The sequence below is a fragment of the Carassius carassius genome, chromosome 2 (assembly GCF_963082965.1).
Source record: "Carassius carassius chromosome 2, fCarCar2.1, whole genome shotgun sequence".
In the NCBI taxonomy this organism is placed as follows: domain Eukaryota; kingdom Metazoa; phylum Chordata; class Actinopteri; order Cypriniformes; family Cyprinidae; genus Carassius; species Carassius carassius.
The window spans coordinates 39,727,350-39,748,659 of NC_081756.1; the positions used below are offsets into that span (position 1 = coordinate 39,727,350).

Here is a 21,310-nt window from a genome sequence, read left to right on the forward strand (position 1 = left end):
CCCAGATATGAATGATCTCCTTGCGATCCCCCTACCTGAAACTCCCTTAAAACCTGCACCAAAGAAAACGAAAAGAGATCCTCGGGATAGTAGCGACACCTCAATGGAAATTCTGACAGCTATTCGTGAGCTCTCTGGAAAGTACGATCAAATGTTCCAGAAAATTTCAGCAATTGAAATAACAACTGGGTCAACGGCTAAGCAGATTGAAACTCTGTCCTCTACCATTACTCAGCTTGTTACTGAGGTAGCAATGCATAAGGAGTCTCTGAAAGTTGTGGCTACGGAGATTCAGGAGCTCCAAAATGCGAATAAAACCATGAAGGCCGAAATTGGAGAAGGCAAGCGCTATAGCTGGAAATGGACATTAAAATTACACGGCGTGAAAGAGAGAGATAGAGAGGATGCTCGGAAAGTTGTTATAGACGTCCTTAGCAACGTAGTGCCTGGCATCAGCGATGATCTTGAGGGTGCATTTGACATTGCACATCGTCTTGGCCCGAAGAGAGCGCATGGTTCCCACGGGTTCATCATCATTTTGTTTGCTCTCCGTTGTTTTCGCGACACCGTTTGGCAAGCTGCCAGAGGCTGTAAATTCCTTTTCGAGAAGAAGTTGCGACTCACCGAAGCCCTTTCACCAGAAGATAGGATCGCGAGAGAATAGGATAGGAGAATAAGATAGGAGAGAAACTTTGGCCTCTTGTTAAAAAAGCCAGAGATGAGGGTAAAAAAGCCTCCTTTCGCTGCTCTTTCGCATTAATCGATGGAAAAAGATTCAATTACGTTGATGTGAGATAGTCTTATCTCATTGTTAATGTTAATGGTTCTTAACCACATTATTGCTAGGGACCTAGTCATCATTTGAAACTTGACTTGATGATTGACCTACTTTTGAGGGCGGTCTAATTGACTAAATATTGTTAATACCCTCAAATATTATGAATTGTTTTTGGTTCCTCCTGTTAAACTTACAAAGTTATATGCTGGAGTGTGGTCTATTTATTTTTGTTAATTACGTTTATTATTCAAGCTGACATTCAGTTCTTTTTCCGTACTTGCTATAGAGAAACATGCAAGGTTGTGAAATATATATTATTTAATTTTGTACTCGATGATTATTTCGGTTATATATTGTTCCTATCTCAAATTGAGAATTTTGTTTACTCAAATTTAAGAAGTGTAAGATTTTTTGGGGGGGAGGTTTAATGGAGTTTAAATTTAACTCTTTTTCTGTTGTATCTTTAAATGTAAGGGGTTTACGTGATGCTGTAAAGAGGAAAGCTGTTTTTTTTGTTCTGTAAAAGCAGTGAGTCTGATATAATCCTTCTTCAGGAAACACACTCATGTGAAATGGATGTAAAATTTTGGAAAAATCAGTGGGGTAATACTATATATTGTAGCCACGGCTCTATTCACTCAGCTGGAGTTTTAATTCTTTTACACAAATTTAAAGGGCAAATACTTGGGGTAAGGTCGTCTGATGAAGGGAGATGGATTATTTTGTCGCTTAAACAGGATAACTCAGACTTTGTTATTTGCAATATTTATGGTTGTAATTCTTGATCAGATAATAGGTCTCTCTTTGCTCAGATAACCTCTGAATTAAAAGAAACACTTGTTAAATACCCTGACTCTTTTGTGATTCTAGGCGGTGATTTTAATGAGTGTGTTGACGGCACTTTGGACAGATTTCCTCCTAGAGGTAACGATGGTCTTCATCTTAATAGCAACATTTTATCATTATGTGCAGAATTTTCTCTTACTGATACATGTCGTTTTTTTCACCCTGATTTACATGAATTCACTTGGTCTAATAGAAATAGATCTTCCCAATCAAGAATTGATCTCTTTTTGCTCTCTTGCTCAGCTCTTCAGTTTGTTAAAGATATTTCTCATTCATTTGCGCCCCTGTCAGATCATAAACAAATAAGCTTAAAATTGTGTAGCAATGCTGATAAAATTCATAGGTTACGTGGTTATTGGAAGTTTAATAATTCACTTTTAAAAGATGCTTCCTTCAATGATAGTATTAAAAACTTACTTTCAGATGTATTTTCAAAAAAAAAAAGAGGACAGCTATAAAGTGAAATGGGAATTTTTTAAATATAAGGCTAGGCAGATTGCTATAAGATGAAGTAAAGACTTAAAAGCCTCTAAAAATAAAAATATAAATGAACTATTAAATAAAATAAATATTTTATTGCAAAAAAAACTAACTCCGGAAGAAGAATTACATTTAAGGGAGTTAAATCTTCAAATTAATCAAGCTTATTTGGACTTGGCTAGAGGGGTTTTTATTAGATCTAGAGCAAAATGGCTCGAGGAAGGAGAGACCAATTCCAGTTATTTTTTTGCATTAGAGAAGAGGAATTGCAGGAAAAATTCATTAACCGCTCTTAATATTAATGGTGTCAGATGCACAGATCCAAAATTAATTTCTACTTTTGTTACTACCTTTTATAATGACCTTTACACCTCTGAATTTAATATGGATAATTGTGAGAATTTTTTGGAAACAATTAGAAATCATATTCCTGTCATTGATAATGATTTTAAAGATATTTGTGAGGCCACTTTGACAATAGAGGAAATTAAATTGGCTTTATTTTCTATGAAAAAAAGAAATCCCCTTGTGTTGATGGTTTTTCCGTAGAATTTTATATTCATTTCTGGGATTTAATACACTCCCCGCTGCTTCTTATGTATAGTGAATGCATTGCTCAGAGAGAAATGACTTCATCAATGAAACAGGGTATTATTTCCCTTATCCCAAAGCCTGAAAAAGATTCTCTCTTAATTGATAATTGGAGACCAATTACACTTCTTACAGTTGATTATAAGATTTTGGCCTTGGTATATGCAAATAGATTAAAATTTAAACTTAATCATATTATTTCAGAAACACAGTCAGGTTTTGTTAAAGGCAGGCACATTAGTAATAACTTAAGACTTGTTTTAGATTTATTGGATTATGCTGACTTTGTGAAATCTGATGCTATTATACTTTTCTTAGACTTTTATAAGGCCTTTGACACCATTGAGCATGAATTTCTTCTGCAATCTCTTAAATTGTTTGGTTTCGGGTCTTCATTTGTTAATATAATTGAAATGTTTTATAAAGGAATTACAAGCTCTGTCATAGTTATTAATATGTTCACCTCACAAAGATTTTCTATAAGACGTGGTGTCAGACAGGGTTGCCCGATTTCCCCTTTTTTATTTATTTTGGTTACTGAATTATTATCATTAAGTATTATACATAATCAGAATTTTAAAGGTATCTCCATCTTTGATAGGGAAGTTAAAATCTCTCAGCTAGCTGATGACACCACTCTTTTTTTAAAAGATAAAAGTCAACTTTCTATAGCCATTCAGATAATTAAACAGTTCTCGTGTGCTTCTGGGTTAAGGCTAAATTTGTACAAATGTGAGATAATGTCACTGCATAAATGTGATGACACATTAATTCAGGGTATTCCAGTTAAAGACACAATAAAGTATTTGGGTATTTATGTATCAAAAAATGTTATAGCCAAACAACAACTTAATTTTTCTAGTAGATTAAAGAAGACTCAAAATATTTTAAATCTTTGGCTACAAAGAGACCTCTCTCTTTATGGTAGGGTTCTCCTCTCTAAAGCAGAAGGTCTTTCTTGCTTCGTCTATCCTTCACTTTCTTTATATGTCAATGATTGTACTCTTAAAGGTGTTAATAAACTTCTCTTCGACTTTATATGGAAAAACAGGTCTCATAACATAAAAAAGCAGTGATATCTAGTTGTAGAAGTGATGGGGGACTTGAAGATATAAACTATCAGAATACCATTTACACGTTTAAAATAAACTGGCTAAGAAGATGTTTAATAAATCCAAATTCTATATGGTTCTTTATTCCTAATTATATATTCAATAAAATTGGAGGCCTCCCCTTTATCTTAAAATGTAATTATATGCATAATAAACTCCCGGTTAAATTAGCTAATTTTCATCAACAGGCTCTTCTTGCGTGGAAGTTGTGTTACATTCACAACTTCTAACCACATAAAACTCTCTTGTGGAATAATATGGATTTAACTGTAAGGAACAAGTCTCTTTTTTAGACTAATTGGTTTAACAGAGGTTTAATTTATATTTTTTCTTTATTTGACAATTTTGGCAATGTCTTGTCGTATGAACGCTTCATGACTGTCCATAACTTTCCTATTCCTTTCAAAGAATATAATAATGTTCTTAGAGCTATTCCCTCAGGTTTAATGCATCTGGTTAAAGGCCATATATTATACACAAAAAGAGATATGAAGGAATCAGCTTTGTTACTGGGCGGCATTGGCATTTATGACAAGAAATGTAATAATAAACATGTTCGCCAGATATTTCAAAAGAGAGACCGCATTGTTCCTCGAGGTAGATCCCATTGGGCTGCTTTAATTAATAACATAGATTGGAGAAGAGCGTGGTTGTTGCCTCATAAATATTTTCTTCCTAATAAGACCAAAGAAATTCACTTACTGCATAAAATATATCCTGTTAACGCATTTGTTTCCAAATATGTTGATATTCCTAGTACCTGCATATTTTGTGGCAATGAAGAGGAAACCCTAATACATTTATTCTATTCTTGTGAGTTTGTTCAGAAATATTGGCTTGATTTGTATTCCCATTTAAACAAACCCCCTGTCTTTGCACAATCTTTTAGTTTAAAAGATATTATCTGTTATTACTCTGAATCTGCCAACAAATCTAAAGAGTATATATTCAACTTTATTTTGTTTGGCAAATTTTTCATCCATAAGCAAAAATGTATGGGCTCAATTCCTACTTTTTCACATGTCCTGATTGAGGTTGACTCGCTGCTCAAATCTTTTTGTTTAACTAACAATAAAAAATGTGTCAGGTTTTTGGATTTATATGAAAAGTTTATTTCTATTGACTGATTAAGCTAAGATAGCTTTCCTTCATTGGTTTAAAATGTATTTGTGTTTTTATTTATTTTATTATTATTATATAGATTTTTTTTTCTCTCTCTTCCTCTCTCTTTCTCTCTCTCTCTCTTGATTGTAAGCTACATACCCCTTTATTGTGTTGTATATCTCCTCTTCTCCTCTATCTTCTTTATTTGTGAATGTTCTCCTGAAGGTGATTGTATATTTGCATCCAATTTCTTGAAAAAAAAAAAAAAAAAAAGACACTGTGGCTGGTGTTGCCAGATTGGGTGTTTTCAGCTACATATTAAGACCCGTTTACGGTGTGTTTTAGCCAGTTTTTCGCCTGGAAGGCTCTATAGAAATCTGGCACCCTATTGAACGAAGTTAACCTGAGAGAGCGTGCCGCTCACAGACACCAGAATGAACGAGTTCACAGTAACGCTCATCAGGCAGTAATACAGCACGTTCAGTTCACGTTCGCCCAAAATATGAACTATCGTTCAATGAACGCGTTTAGGCACAACACTGCTTATTTCTGTAATTTAAGATCAGAAGTGTTACAGATGCAATGACGGGTATAAAGCACCTTTACATCCCTTACGAAAATTAACCATGGTTTTACTACAAATAAAACCAAAAAACCATGGTTACTATAGTTAAACCATGGTAACCACAAATTAACCATGGTTTTGCTATATTAACCATGGTTTAACCATGGTATTTGTAGTAAATCTGTGGTTATACAAATGGTAGTCAACACGCCAAAAAACCATGGGTTACTACAGTTTTACTATAATAAAACCATGGTTATTTTTCGTAAGGGATGTTCTATAGCTTTATTTTTATTACCATCTCTTTTTGCGTCCTATCCTAGTTTTAATTTTGTATCCGGTCATTGTACTTCATTGTCTTTTCTTTTTTGGAAAGCACACATTCTATATTTATTTTAAGTTATGTTATATATTCATATTGTAATAACCAACTATTTAATAAAAAAATCACTAGTAATAATCTAGTGTTTTAATAAAATATCAACAAAGTATATCACAATTGTATAAATAACGCAACAAATTTAATGTTGTAAAATAAATACAATTTAGAATAGAAAGAGGAAAGGTAAGATGCTTTAAAAATTTAACTATTACCACCAGCAGATGGCAGAAAGTAACAGTCTTAATGAGTGCATCATTGGAGTCACTCTATCAAACATTCATTCAAAACGCTTATTAAACGAAGAAAATGACGGTCTTCATGAATGGGTCATTCAAAAACGAAGATATGAATCAAAAACGCAGATTAAGTCGGCAAAGAAACGTCACTGTACTGTATGTTGCTAAGAGAAACGTCTGTTTGGAACTACTAGGTTGGTGAAACAGAGCAAACAGACAATAGTTTGTCTAAAAAGGAAGTCACTTATATTGACCTCTTGTTTGGTGAACTGTTGCAGAAAATCAGTATCACGTTTGCAAACGTGCCTTTATTACGTTTATATAAGTACTATTATATACTACCGGCCTCCGCATCATGTTCACAAAGTGTGTGCTGCACTATGAACATGCAATTATCGCTGTGCATCGCGTCAGCATTTCATTTTCACTTCCTATATCGTTAATAAAACAGGTTTGGGAAGTTTGGGTCTGATTTGTCAAGGGGATGCAAGACGTTTCAACGATTAGTAGACTTAACAAATCGATAAGCTTTTCTCAGGCAAATGCCGTCACACATGATGTAATTCGCCGTGCAGACCCCTTGCACATGCGTATCAAAATAATTACTTTACTATAATATTAACAAGTAATTAAATATTACCTGCAGACCAGTGAACATTTGCTGCAAAGATTCGAGCACTTAATTTCTAGCACCTGAAAACCGCCAACACGAGACAGCGTCATACGTCACAGGGAGCTTAAAAAGCGTGAGCTCACGTGTCAAAACTCAGCATCCATGAACAGAGCGCTTTCTGTTACGTTGTTTCAACCAGTTGTCTGCCAATTCTTTAATGATCAAGAACATTTAAAAATAATAATTTTCCAGGACAACAAGATTTTTTCCAGGACAATCTATGTTTTCTCTCATTTTCCATGTGTTTTCCAGGACTGGACAATTGGTCATTAATATTCCAGGATTTCCAGGTTTTCCAGGACGCGTGGGAACCCTGAAAGTGTAATTTGCTCATATCTGAACAAATTATTTACTCTATAATCCCTATTCGCCCTGTAGGGAGCATGTAAAATGTACACATAAAAGGGCCTAAATGGAATTTTAGAAAAATACTTTATATTTACCTTACTGGTAATAATTCAGCCTCTATTTTACTCAATACAGTTTCATGTGGAAGTCTTTACATGAAGTGGACAAATCAAGTGGACAAATGGGAAAACAGCAGTGAGAGGAATAATATATTTGGAAACATTATTTTTTTATTATTTGTTCAACAATATATATCTACATATCAGAAATAAATACACAACACAATAATAATAACACAGGTAACAAGGTAAACAGAATAGAATTAACATTAATTATTAAGTAATTTAGCAGAAAATATAGCAAAATAGTTACTAATAAGTTATTATTTACAGGATTCTTATTACAAGATTTATACATGTACACACTGAGCAATTTACAATATATACAAAGGGATGAGATAATGCAGTACAATAGTTTGCGATGTTAAGCAGATATTTACATTCACTAAAAACACATCTTTTTTCTATGAGAAAATAGGTATGTGTTTTATAGATGGTGTATAATGAATCGGTGAATTGGTATAAGAGCTAGATATAGTAGCAAATATGACTTACTATATTTTAGCCTTATAATGAGAATATAAATAACATGGCAAATTAAACATTGTACATTGTAACCCACAAAGTGTAAATAATGTTGAGGACATGTAAATGTCTGTAACCCACACCATGTCTTAACCAGGACCAAATTAGGGCAAAATCTAAACTAGGTCTAATCCAGGTCTGAACCAAGTCCAAACCATACCCCAGAAATCTGCTATTGTGATTTGGGATATGTAGTTGCAGATGTACGTAGTTGTAATTTTTTTATTTTTTAGTTCCTCATCTACTACACTTTTGAAGTGTTCAAAACTGTTGAACACAACACCTTCAAAACCTGAAGTGGTGGACTTCCTAGTTGCTGGGCAATAGGTAAATATTTTTTGGCTACTTTCAGCAGCCTTGTCTTTGGAGGGCGTGTACCTCTTACGCTGCCCACCACACTGGGGTACTTGGCAGGCCCCACAAGGCTTCATGGATTTATGAGGCTTGATTAATCTGGATGTCAGCGCAGGAGGTGGTGCGAAAGGTATGAACCCTTGACTGCTGGATGCCCCACAGAGCATCATGGATGGTCCCTGTGGCTGTGCAGGAACCACTACCAGGACAGGTGCTGCTGACGCTCTGGGTGGGATGTACGTGGCCACAGGGGTTTTAGGTCGAATGGGCCGGTTCACAAGCATTTCCACATCTAACCTGCAAAAATAAATCATACATGCGATGATGAGTATAATTCATGAGAAATAATGTGTATGACTATCAAGTCACATGGTTTGTTGTGTTTAAGTTTAAACCATTCAGCTGATAAATTCAGATATGTTCACATATTGTAATAAAGTAGTAAAGTCACATACTTGTGAAATGAAAAACTGAACAACTTCCCCTTCTGACCATGCCTTTTCCCATCTACATGACGTAGGCTCTGGTACTGAACCTGAGGTCGATCTGGAGTTGGAAGGGATTCTGGCAGAGTAGGAGCTGCTGGCATTGGTTCTTCTGACAGCACTCTTTGGTGAGGTTTCACCTTTGGCATTACTGTTGCCCTGTAGTTAGCCTTCTTCTCTTCCCGTGCCATGAATGTAGAGATGGACTTGGCATTCAGATTAGGCAGAGGAATGGAGAGACCATTGAGGATGGGATCGTCTCTGACTCGGTCTACAATCCTTTTATACTGGCTCTTGATTGCATTGGTGATTTTAGTGGGTGAGGTGATACGACTGTCTGGTGGCCGGTTTTTCAGCATCGTAATAATGAGGTACAACAGACGACTATCCTCAGTCACCTGGGCTGCCTGAGGGTACCTCATCCAGGAAAACTGTCTTCTGTGCTGCTCTAGTCTCAGGTGTGTCAGCTCCCAAGCATCTGCCAAACAGGGTGTAACCCCACCTTGACTTATATTTTTTTACAAAGTTGGCTGCAGACCTGTCATGCTCATGCAGAGCACCAACTGCAGTGCCAATCTTCAGCCTTAGGTCAGCTGGCACTAGGTGACGGTCACTGTTGTCTGCCAGTTCTAAAATGAGCAGGGCCAAGGCTTCCACTTCCTCCAGCCCAGGAAGATGGAGATGGCTCTGGGTCATCAGCACATCCTGCAGAGCAGGACTGTCCTCCTCCTCCACCTGTTCTGACTGAGTGAGGATGACATGTTTGTCAGTGACAGTGTCCATAGGATCCTCTTCTGACTCTGCACCCAAGTCCACACCCTCATCTGCCAGCTTGTCCTCACTTTGTTCAGCCGTCTCCTCTTCTTCACAGGACTGCTCTTCCTCAACTGCAAATATGTAATGTACTAATCACCAGTGTGTCTAGGCAGTTACAACAACTAACAGTTGACTAATTAATAAAGCATGGCAATGCTGCAGTTAATTTGTTTCATATTATGTAAAATAAAAATGAACTATATCATACATACTTGTCATGGATAGAATATGCATGATATTTATAGATATTTGACTGCTTAGTTTGTATGTATATTGTTATAATGCAAGATTGTGTACCTTGCTGGGCATAGTAATCCTTTGCAGTGAAGATGGTTGACTGGCACGTGGCATACTCTACTCCAAGGAGCTCCTCCTCGTCTGGGTCCTTGTATACAGCAGGGTAGGGCATTGGAGTGGCAAAGTTGGGCTCGAGGACATGCTCTTTACCGAAGAGCACCCCAGCTTGCTGATTCAGGCGCTGAATCTGCCGTGGGTCCATACACCACGTCTGCCTGCCATGACCACCAGCAACTCGAAGTGATTCCATGCGGCTGTTCCACTGCACAGCAAATGCAATCAGATACACCTGAAAGACATGACCATTCATGCATTATGGTACATCAGAAACTAATTTTGATTACAAAGTGGACATAATAGAGATAAAATATGCCTATGAACAATAATGTCTAATCAATATTTTTTTATATATTAAAGCTGTTTATACTTACTTGGAATGGCATAACTCCACATCTCTGTGAGGGAATGGCATTGTACAGGTGTGAGTGCAAGCCCTCCAAGGTGTTACTGCCTCGCTGACACCTGTACTTGTTCAGGCGGACATCATTCAGCACCACCACCTTCACTGACACATACAGCTGTATGTGTGACGATCACATTAGTATTGTAATTGTACTTAAGGTATATTCAAAATTATTGGTTTCGTTTTGAATATGTTATTGTGTTATTTTGGAAAAAGAAACATTCGGAAGGGTTTTATTTTAATGTGATTCCTTTTAAAAAATAAAAAAAAGAGAGAATTGTGCAATGCTACTCCTGACCGTTAGGGGCAGAGTCGAGCGATGGGTGTTAAGCTGTGCGAGTCGTGAGTTTTTCATTACTCCAGAGCATAGGCGTCGATTTATGTTTTTCTCCGTGGGTGCTCAAGGGCGCACGGCATTTAAAAAATAAAAAAAATAGACTAGGCTATTCAAATAATATTGCATTTCAGAACCTTAGGCTAATGGAAAGAGGCCGATACAAACAAACACAACAGCGTCACTTCTCAAAAATACAAACAGGATTGGAGATGAAAAGTTTAACTGACACGTAACCGCTAATGTGTTCAGCTTCTTGGGAAATTAATGTTTTGTAAATATTGATTAAAAAACTATTGCGAAAGGACAGCGTTTCCATTAACCGATTGTTGCGACTAAAATAATGAGTTTCTGGGAATGTCTACCTCATTTATGTTTCGAGGTTTCTTTTGATAGTGGCATGGCTTTTCTTTGAGGTTTCGAATCCATTGTTCATATAGGCTAAAAAAATATTTTTTTATTTTATGTATTTAACAAAGAACTCGTATTCTGTCCAAAAGTAGGCTACTTTTGTGTCCATTAGTTTTTCCTCTTTTAAACCGTATATAGGCCTATACTTGAGCAGAAAAATGTTCCCATTTAAACCCTGTTACGAACTAAGGAGTCTAGGGAATGTACCGTAACATTTACATATTAACGTACTGCTGGGTATGAAATGAGGTGGAAGAACATGACAGACAAAACTTTGAAAGAGAAAAAATACGGGACGCTGTTCCCAGCGTCGCTGTTCTTAGCCTCGCTGCTCCTAGCATCGCTGTTATTATCTGAGAGGGCACTTGTGGTGGATGTCGATATATCAATATTAATAGGTTTGGCTTTTTTTATAACAAATCTGTCCATTTTAGTCTGATTAATGATTAGTGATTACGGAAAGCAGTAAATGATTACATACTCGCACGGCACTGTATAGTGGGGGATGGGACGTTTTCAGAAACGCTGTGATTGGTGGATAGGATATGGAACATGCATGCGACTGGTTATGTCACTGTCACTGACAACAACATAACCAATCACAGTGTGGCAGACACTTCATAGCGCCAACTGCAATGCCTCAGGTGTGCAATGCCCAGGAGGTGCAATGCCCAGGAGCACCCACGGTATCGGCGCCTATGCTCCAGAGAGCTTGAACGTGACACTTGTCTCCTCGTTTCTCTCCTGTGTGTTACAGGTGGGTAAATGTATAAAAACACTTTAAAGTTGAATTTAACCATGCTGAAATGTGGTTATAATATAAGTGAATTGTTTTAGAGAAGTGATGTTCGTCAGAGGGTGCTTTTGAGTTTGATTTAAGCAAGAGAGAAAAGCTCGACCGATTAGCGGCCTACTGAAAACGCACATGTAACGTTGGTGATCGCGTCAGTTAAAAATATATTTTTCCCTATACAAATGCACATGAAGGTATTCTATAAGCTTTAAAGGTTAATAAGTATGGTTTAATGTACTATATATGTGTGTTGAATGTCAAGTGATAATAGTTAATGTGTTAAATAAGGTTTAAAGTATATTTGAAGTATATTAATAATTCTGAGAGTGATTTGCAGCATCGTATTAATGTGATACTGGTAAAATATTGTGAATAGAAATGTATTAATCATTTAAGAAAAGTAATTGAGGTATATTACTATGGTTTTTGTATTTCTTTTTTGATGAATAGTGTGAAATATAAAAATACAGAGTCAGTAAACATGAATGTGAAATTGAGAAGTTTATTTTATTGCAGATTGTGAATTGACATAAACACTGAAAGTCATTATAATGTTAAGAAGACATTGAAAATGTGATATGTGAAGCATAATGTGACTCTAAGAAACAGAGATTTGTTTAATGCACATATTGTGAATAAATTACTCCAGAGAGCTTGAACGTGACACTTGTCTCCTCGTTTCTCTCCTGTGTGTTACAGGAGAATAATCTGTCCCTTTCGGGTGCCGACGCCACGGTACCCGTTACAGATTTTTGGTGGCCCGTACGGGGAATGACAGTAGATGCACAGTCTACAAGCACAACCAGAATCAGCAGTTGACATGTTCCAGTAGCTGACGTCTCTTCAGGCTTGAAGTGAGAGGAAGATTGGGTGATGCATGGATCCTGCTTTCACCAGAACGAGTACCGGTGAGGTGACGATTGTTCTGCACACGTGGAACCAGACGAGCAGAGGCGAGTGAAAGCGTGACCAAGGCGAGCAACCGACGGTGGGGAAGAGAGAAAAGCAGTCATGGCGGATGGTGAGAGAAAAGGCTTGGTGTGGAGCATCAAGAAAAGTCTACTCATGCTGACGGCCGATGAACTTTTCCAACTAGCCCAGAGAGTTGGTCCGGTGCCAGGGAAGGACTCATCCAAACTTCAGGTTGGCGAAGAAGAGAGTTGCTTTGAGTACATTCTAACTTTTATGAACAGTGACATGTTGGTGGAATCTGAGGATTCAGATATGGCAGTGCTGTTAGAGCTTAATGATACTGTGAATAATGTCATTCAGATTCGTTATGCTCAACCTAAATTAGGTGTTGGGGAGAATGTGAATGAGATAATGTCAATTCCAGTACTGAGTGAGAACAGGACAGTAGGTCAACTAGCGACAGATACTGATAACTTGATAAAACCGTTAACGTGACAGCCAGTGGTTCGAATATTACTCACACAGCAGCAAGTAGCATGAACAACCCCCCACTCACACCTACTGAAGTCAAAAGCACACAGAACGCTGACACAGAGTTACAGAGAGTGCTTTCTAGTTACACTGAGCTTAGCAATAAAGTCATGCAATACATAAACAGCCCCACATCCTCACTCACACCCACACCTCCGCTATTACAACCTACGCAACAATATGACAACACTCCCACACCGGAACAGCAGCCACATGGAAGACACGACCGAATAATTCCCCTTCGAGACCTCTCATTGCTTCGTCGCGAGTTCAAGATCCAAGGTGGACAGATCGGCGAACATGGCTCAGATTTAAGCTACAATAGCATATGCAGACAAATCGACAAGGGTGTTAAAGAGCGATTCAGCGAGACTGAAATATTGAGAGGCGTTCTCAGAGCCATTAAACCGGGAAACTTTAAAGACATGCTAATACACAAAGACGATTTGACGATAGACGAGCTGAAAGGCTTTCTGCAATCCCATTTAGGTGGGCGAAGCAACACAGAACTCTTCCAAGAGCTCATGTGCACAAAACAATATGACGGCGAGACTCCACAACAATTCTTGTATCGAGTGATAGGCCTCAAACAAAAGATCCTGTTCGCTTCAAAATACGCTGACACAGAAGTGAAGTATAATGCAAACACAGTTCATGACGTTTTCCTTCACGCCGTGTATCAGGGTCTCAGCCAGAAGCATAACGACATACGTCGAGAACTGAAACCATTTCTCTCAGATAGCAGCATGTCTGACGAGACGATCTTAAAGCAAATGATGAAGATAACAAACATTGAAAATGAGAGACAGAGACGTCTGGGGTCGGTTGTGAAGCAGAAACAAATAAGTGTGAATAGCACAGAGCTTAAAGCGGCAGCAGTACAAGGCAGTACAAAGAAAGATGTTCCAGACAAACAGTCAAAGACTGATGTACTCCAGCAGTTAACTGAAAAAGTAGAGGAGTTAATGAATAAAGTTGAACTACTGCAAAGACCCCAGCAGATTCAAAACCCAGAATGTTGCCATCATTGTCAAGTTAAAGTGGATCAAAGGAAAACCAGACCAAATAGCTGTGCTAATTGCCTCGAACAGAACCGCCCAGGTTGCACTCATTGTTTCTACTGTGGTGAGGACGGTCACAGAGCAGTAGGCTGTTTGAAAAAACCCAAGCGTCCGGAAAACTGGAGCCGGTTTCTGCCACGGGACAAGCAGTGACCGGGCTTCACGTTCAGTCCCACAGTGCTGAGGGTAGCGTACGGAGCTCTGAGAGTCGGACAGAGACAAGTTCAGTTAATCAGAGACCAAAAGAAAACAATGAACAAGTCAATAACCAACTTTCTCTCTCTTTACCCACTCAAACCAGTAGACGTCTGGCCAAATTCATAGGAGCCAAAGCCCTTGCACGGTGTGACCTCAATGGGTTGACGGTCAATGCTTTACTGGACACTGGAGCCCAGGTGAGCATGATAGATAAAAGCTGGAAAGAGAAGTATCTACCAAACACACCCATTAGGCCGCTTAGTGAAATCTTTGATGAGAGAGAAGAGCTGGAAGTGCACGCGGTGAATGGAGAAATCCTCCCTTTTGATGGCTGGGTCCTTATTGCAGTCAGTTTCAGTGGAAATGGTGCTCTTAGCCAGTCGATCATGGTGCCTTTTTTCATCTGCAGCATTCCTGCTTGCACAGCCACTACTTGGATTTAATGTCCTAGAGGAAGTGATTCAGAATCGAACAAAAGAACTTGTTCCAGCACTTACCACGCTTCTATCTGACGCAATATCGGTTCCTGCTGAGAAAGTTGAGCTGCTGATGAACTTCATTCAGACTGACAAACCCTTCATGTATCACAGATCGATAAGAACTGGTAATTATGAGAATACAGTCCCAGCCGGACAAGTAGCCTGGGTGAAGTGTCAGGTCCCATCCGCTGTAGACCAGTCAGACCCCCTTCTCTTGTTTGAACCCAACGAGAACAGTGGCCATCTCACCGAGCTTGAGATTGAGGAGGGCTTACTAGAACTACAGACCACAAAGAGACCTTATGTCATAATACCAGTGAGAAATAACACGAAGCATCCTGTTACAGTACCAAGGAAGACAGCCCTTGGGAGCGTCCAAACGGTGGCTAGAGTGATTGAGAACAATCCATCAGAGAGCCCAAGGCCCAGAGTAACAGTCGTTAAAGCAGCAACAGCCCCAGTTAAACAGAGTGTTCCAGAATTATATCAGCCCCGTGTGGACCTCAGCCACCTTAGTGATGAGGAACAAGAGAAAGTCGAGAAAATGCTGTAGGAAGAATCGGCTGCTTTTGCACAAGACGGTCATGATATTGGATGTATTCCTAGTCTACAGATGTCTATCTCACTCAAAGACGAGATTCCAGTGCAGAGAGCTTACTCTTCGGTGCCCAAACCACTGTTCAAAGAGGTGAAGGAGTATGTACAAGATCTGCTCATGAAAGGTTGGATTGTGAAGTCAAAGTCCTCTTATGCTGCTCCAGTGGTCTGCGTCCGAAAGAAAGATGGTACACTCCGCCTCTGTATCGATTATCGTCTCTTGAATCAGAAGACCATCCCTGATAGACATCCCCTACCTAGGATACAAGACCTTACTGATAGCCTCGGTGGTTATTCCTGGTTCAGCATCCTCGACCAAGGAAAGGCTTATCGTCAGGGCTTTATCGCCAAGGACTCCCAGCACCTCACTGCTTTCATTACCCCCTGGGGGCTTAATGAATGGGTGCGTATCCCTTTTGGCCTCTCCAACGCCCCAGCAGCTTTCCAGAGGAGTATGGAAGAGATGTTGAGTTCCTTGAGAGATGATTGCTGTCTTCCGTACCTTGATGAAGTGCTCTGCTACGCAAAAACCTTTGATGAGCACGTGGAAGGGGTCCGTAAAGTACTCCAAGCGCTTCAGCGACATGGAGTGAAATTGAGACCCGAAAAATGTGAGTTATTCCGACGAGAAGTAAGATATGTGGGTCGTCTTGTGTCAGCTCAGGGAGTGAGAATTGATCCCAAAGACCTGGATGCAGTGCGGTCATTAGCCAGCAGGACACCACAGACAGTGGGGGATGTAAGGAAGCTCACCGGGTTCCTTGGCTATTACCGTTCCTACATTCAGGACTTCTCAAGGATAGCAAAGCCCATCTATGGGCTACTACAAGTCAAGCCAGGACAAGCAGCTGTAGCACGTGGAAAAAGTAAAGGTCCACAACTACCATCCAGAACACCTGTGGAGTGGGCCACCGAGCATCAGGAAGCCCTCGACCGACTTGTATCTCTCCTTGTAAGCCCTCCTGTGCTAGCATACCCCAACTTCGACTCACCCTTTGTATTACATACCGATGCTTCAGACCAGGGGCTTGGCGCGATTCTTTATCAATATCAGAATGGCAAGTTAAGAGTCATTGGGTATGGGTCTAGGACTTTGACTGCAGCTGAGCGAAACTACCACCTGCATAGTGGAAAGTTAGAGTTCCTAGTCTTGAAATGGGCCGTGTGTGAAAAGTTTAGGGGTTACTTATTCTACGCACCCCATTTCACAATATTCACCGACAACAATCCCCTTACCTACGTTATGTCTACAGCCAAGCTAAATGCAGTAGGCCATCGGTGGGTAGGAGAACTCTCTGATTTCAGATTTGACATAAAGTACAGACCAGGAAAGGCTAACATCGATGCCGATACGCTGTCGCGTCTTCCTTTAAACATTGAGGCCTATGCTGAGTCCTGTACCAAAGAGTGTACCGAAGACGTGGTTCGTGCAATATGGGATGGAAGTAAAGTAGCCAAACTGAAAGATGTACCGTGGGTGGCAGCTCTCAATATCTCTTCCCAAGCCGACTCATCCCCCTCATTTGATCACTTGACTGCAATCAGCCACGATGAGCTTGTGGAGGCACAACATGCAGATGAAGCCATCGGTGAAATGATCAAGTTAAAAGAGGCGGGTACACCTTTAACTGATGAGATACGGAAAGCGGCTAGTGGAGCCACTAGAAGACTATTTCATGAATGGGGAAAGTTAGTTTTGGAGAATGGTCTCTTGTACAGGCGTGCTAATGAAAGAAGGCAGTTGGTGCTCCCTGCTAAGTACAAAGACATTGTCTTGAAGAAACTCCATAATGAAATGGCCCATGTCGGCACGGAAAGAGTCCTCAATCTTGCCAGAGAGAGATTTTATTGGCCCTTCATGGCTAGATAGATCGAAGAACATATCACGAGGAGATGTCCATGCATAAAATCGAAGAAGCCAGTTACTCATGTTTGCGCGCCAATGGGTAGTATCACATCAAGCTCGCCACTGGAGTTGGTGTGTATCGACTATCTACACCTAGAGACCAGCCGTGGGGGTTACGAATATATCCTTGTGGTCGTCGATCATTTTACAAGATTCGCCCAAGCGTATCCGACAAAGAACAAGAGTGGGAAAACGGCAGCTGAGCGCATCTTTAATGATTTCGTCCTCCGCTTCGGATATCCATCAAAGTTACACCACGACCAAGGAATTTGAGAACGAGCTCTTTCGTACGTTGCAACAGTTGTCAGGTATTCGTCATTCGAGAACATCACCATACCATCCCCAGGGGAACCCAGCGGAAAGGTTTAATCGGACGAAACTCCAGTAGTAGTGAACAGGCCAGTGCTAAGGGCAAAGTGCTTTACGATAAGAAATCAAGGGGAGCGGTACTACAGTCTGGTGATAGAGTCTTGGTCAGGAACCTCAGTGAGCGTGGTGGACCATGAAAACTACGGTCATATTGGGAGAAATCGATCTACGTTGTGAAAGAGCAGTTCGCGGATAACCCGGTATACGTAGTCTACCCTGAGTTTGGAGACAAGAGAAAGACAAGGACATTACACCGTAATCTGTTGTTATTAGCAAATGACCTTCCGGTTGAAGCTCTTCCATGCCAAGATGCTCCTGAAAAGAGAGCACAGAAAAGGAAACACCAGACTCGACGGCCCAATGTCTCAGAACGTGCAAGTCTACAGGAAGTATCAGGTTCAGACTCAGATTCTGGAGATGACTCAGATGGTCCTCGTTATTGGTTGAGGGTATCAGTAGAAAAGAAAAAGGAGAGACCCGGTACCAGCAACACCATATATATTGGCAGTTCCGGTTGCTTGTTAAAAGAGGTTTTGAGTTAGATAAGTAGAGAAGAAAATGGTGGGACCCATTTCTTTCTGCTGGGAAGTGTGTGACGATCACATTAGTATTGTAATTGTACTTAAGGTATATTCAAAATTATTGGTTTCGTTTTGAATATGTTATTGTGTTATTTTGGAAAAAGAAACATTCTGAAGGGTTTTATTTTAATGTGATTCCTTGTAAAAAAAAAAAAAAGAGAGAAGTGTGCAATGCTACTCCTGACCGTTAGGGGCAGAGTCGAGCGATGGGTGTTAAGCTGTGCGAGTCGTGAGTTTTTCATTACTCCAGAGAGCTTGAACGTGACACTTGTCTCCTCGTTTCTCTCCTGTGTGTTACAGGTGGGTAAATGTATAAAAACACTTTAAAGTTGAATTTAACCATGCTGAAATGTGGTTATAATATCAGTGAATTGTTTTAGAGAAGTGATGTTCGTCAGAGGGTGCTTTTGAGTTTGATTTAAGCGAGAGAGAAAAGCTCGACCGATTAGCGGCCTACTGAAAACGCACATGTAACGTTGGTGACCGCGTCAGTTAAAAATATATTTTTCCCTATACAAATGCACATGAAGGTATTCTATAAGCTTTAAAGGTTAATAAGTATGGTTTAATGTACTATATATGTGTGTTGAATGTCAAGTGATAATAGTTAATGTGTTAAATAAGGTTTAAAGTATATTTGAAGTATATTAATAATTCTGAGAGTGATTTGCAGCATCGTATTAATGTGATACTGGTAAAATATTGTGAATAGAAATGTATTAATCATTTAAGAGAAGTAATTGAGGTATATTACTATGGTTTTTGTATTTCTTTTTTGATGAATAGTGTGAAATATAAAAATACAGAGTCAGTGAACATGAATGTGAAATTGAGAAGTTTATTTTATTGCAGATTGTGAATTGACGTAAACACTGAAAGTCATTATAATGTTAAGAAGACATTGAAAATGTGATATGTGAAGCATAATGTGACTCTAAGAAACAGAGATTTGTTTAATGCACATACTCCAGAGAGCTTGATCGTGACACTTGTCTCCTCGTTTCTCTCCTGTGTGTTACAGGAGAATAATCTGTCCCTTTCGGGTGCCGTCGCATTTTACATATGCAAGGGGGTCCTATAAAACATACATTGCTTATTTATTATGGTGTCTGTGAGTTTGAATTTGTATGATTTTACAATGATTAGTTCAAAAATGTTCACCCACCTGCATACAACTAAGATGCTTGCTTGCAGTTGCCCAGTGAGAATCCACTGCCTGTGCTGATTTGAACAGTTGGATTCCATCAATGTCAAGGCCTGCAGGTGCATTGAACTCCGTAATGATGGACTCAATTGCTGAAGCTGTCTCCTGTAACAATCATTCACATTTATTTTATACAGTTATATCGCTTAAAATGTGAAATTATTTCAATAATTGGAAGTATTTCCAAAATGAAATATAGTAGTGTGACAACTTAGTTAATTTTAGTGAAGTATGTTTTGAGCTTCTTATACATAAAGATTATACATGGATTAATATTACACTTAATTTTACACTCCAGTCTGACCACAGTGCCCTTCTGCACCCAGTCCCTGAACAGATTCTCCAGGAAGGACGAACCACTGTCACTGAAACAATATAAATTAAGCATATGTTCTTTGTTTTTTTTTAACATTAAATGAATGACAAATTTTATCAGGGTATATGGATGTGTTATTACCTACCGACAACAGTTGTTATCTGCATATATGACAGTTGGTCCAGGAGCCCAAGCTCGTTCTAAGCGGGCCATCAGACCTTTGGCCATACATCTGTAGCACCCCTCAGACTCAGCTGCCACCACCACTGTGGTCAAAAACTGGCCCCACTCATTCAGCACACTGGTGACATACTGCATGGTGCCCTGGCCATCACCATATATCTTCTTAAGGACCTGGAAAACACAAAGCAGAACATTCTTGATAGTTTCTATCAATAACCTGTCTGTCCAATATCATTTATATGAATTACAGTGCATGTACATTTTGTATCCATCACATTTGAACGCTGAACAGTGAGGCCAAAGTCCCTTATTCAAAACAATAAGCTGGCTCAAGTCACTTTAAAGTGGCTAAATAAATATTAAGTCTGCTTAACTTCATAAACTGATTCAATACACATACCTTTTTTGTACCATCAATGCAGAGGATGTCTCCAGTCACACTGAGGATTGAGGCTATGTACACATGCATCTTCTCCATCTCCATGATCATGTGTTCACGCCTCAACACACGGGCACAAGGAAGGGGAGACCGGGGCAGAGGAGGGGTGTAAGTACCAGCAGCTTTGACGAAGGACAGGATGCTCTTCTGATATGATGCAGATCAAGCTGTGTGGGCTTTGTACAGGAGAGCCTGGTACAGGTCACGGCGCTCCACATACCACTCATCATGTCCCTGCTGCAGCAGTCTCTGGACTTTGTTCATGGACACACTGTTGACCCTGTCATTCAGAAGAGTAACCACGCCTTTGTCAATGGCACGCTTCCCACATAGTATGGCAGGAAACATGCTTCTGATGGCCAGGGCCTAGTTCATCAGAATCTTGGGACTGTGTGCCAGCCAAATGTACTGATGAACATGATGACTGTCCTCATCTTCACTGTCTGCGTCACTATGTGTCTTACTCACTGCCCGCCTCATCTTTTCACAATGTGAACAATTCAGCTTCTCCATCAACAGGGTGTAATTGTACTTCATCCCACACACTTGCCTGGCATAACTAACAAAGCCTTTCTTCTCAAGTGTATTCACCTGGTGGTGCAGGGCAGTTGGAGCTAGGGCAGCGGATCTTGGCTTGCATCACACCAACTGGGCGCCAGAAGAAGACAGGGGTTGTGAAAAAGGCCATCATGTTGGGCAGTCCTCCCTTGACAGAAGTAGGAATTGGGGGTGGGTGGAACTCCATCTTCTCCTTTAAAAGCTTTCTCTCCACAATCTCTTCTTTGGCATTCTTTTACTTGAAAGGCCTCTCAAACAGACACT

At 39.7% G+C, this 21,310-nt stretch overlaps 2 protein-coding genes across 3 annotated transcripts; both read right to left on the reverse strand.

The window, feature by feature from the left end:
* Window positions 1–7,392: 7,392 nt before the first annotated feature.
* LOC132098076 (uncharacterized) lies at window positions 7,393–8,902 on the reverse strand. 2 transcript variants are annotated; one of them, XM_059504206.1, is made up of 2 exons: window positions 8,593–8,902; window positions 7,393–8,410 (listed from the first exon to the last, which is right to left on the reverse strand). In XM_059504206.1, the coding sequence occupies exons 1-2, from the start codon at window positions 8,787–8,789 to the stop codon at window positions 7,876–7,878; spliced, it is 732 nt and encodes a 243-aa protein (XP_059360189.1). In that variant the 5' UTR covers window positions 8,790–8,902; the 3' UTR covers window positions 7,393–7,875. The 2 variants fall into 2 exon arrangements, with proteins under 2 accessions (XP_059360189.1, XP_059360182.1); XM_059504199.1 differs by having other exon boundaries at window positions 8,569–8,902.
* Window positions 8,903–8,988: 86 nt separating this feature from the next.
* LOC132095471 (uncharacterized) lies at window positions 8,989–12,725 on the reverse strand. Its single transcript, XM_059500514.1, has 5 exons — window positions 12,644–12,725; window positions 12,357–12,502; window positions 10,143–10,289; window positions 9,712–10,000; window positions 8,989–9,485 (listed from the first exon to the last, which is right to left on the reverse strand). Exons 1-5 carry the CDS (start codon window positions 12,723–12,725, stop codon window positions 8,989–8,991), a joined length of 1,161 nt encoding a protein of 386 aa, XP_059356497.1.
* Between the last annotated feature and the right edge of the window lie 8,585 nt (window positions 12,726–21,310).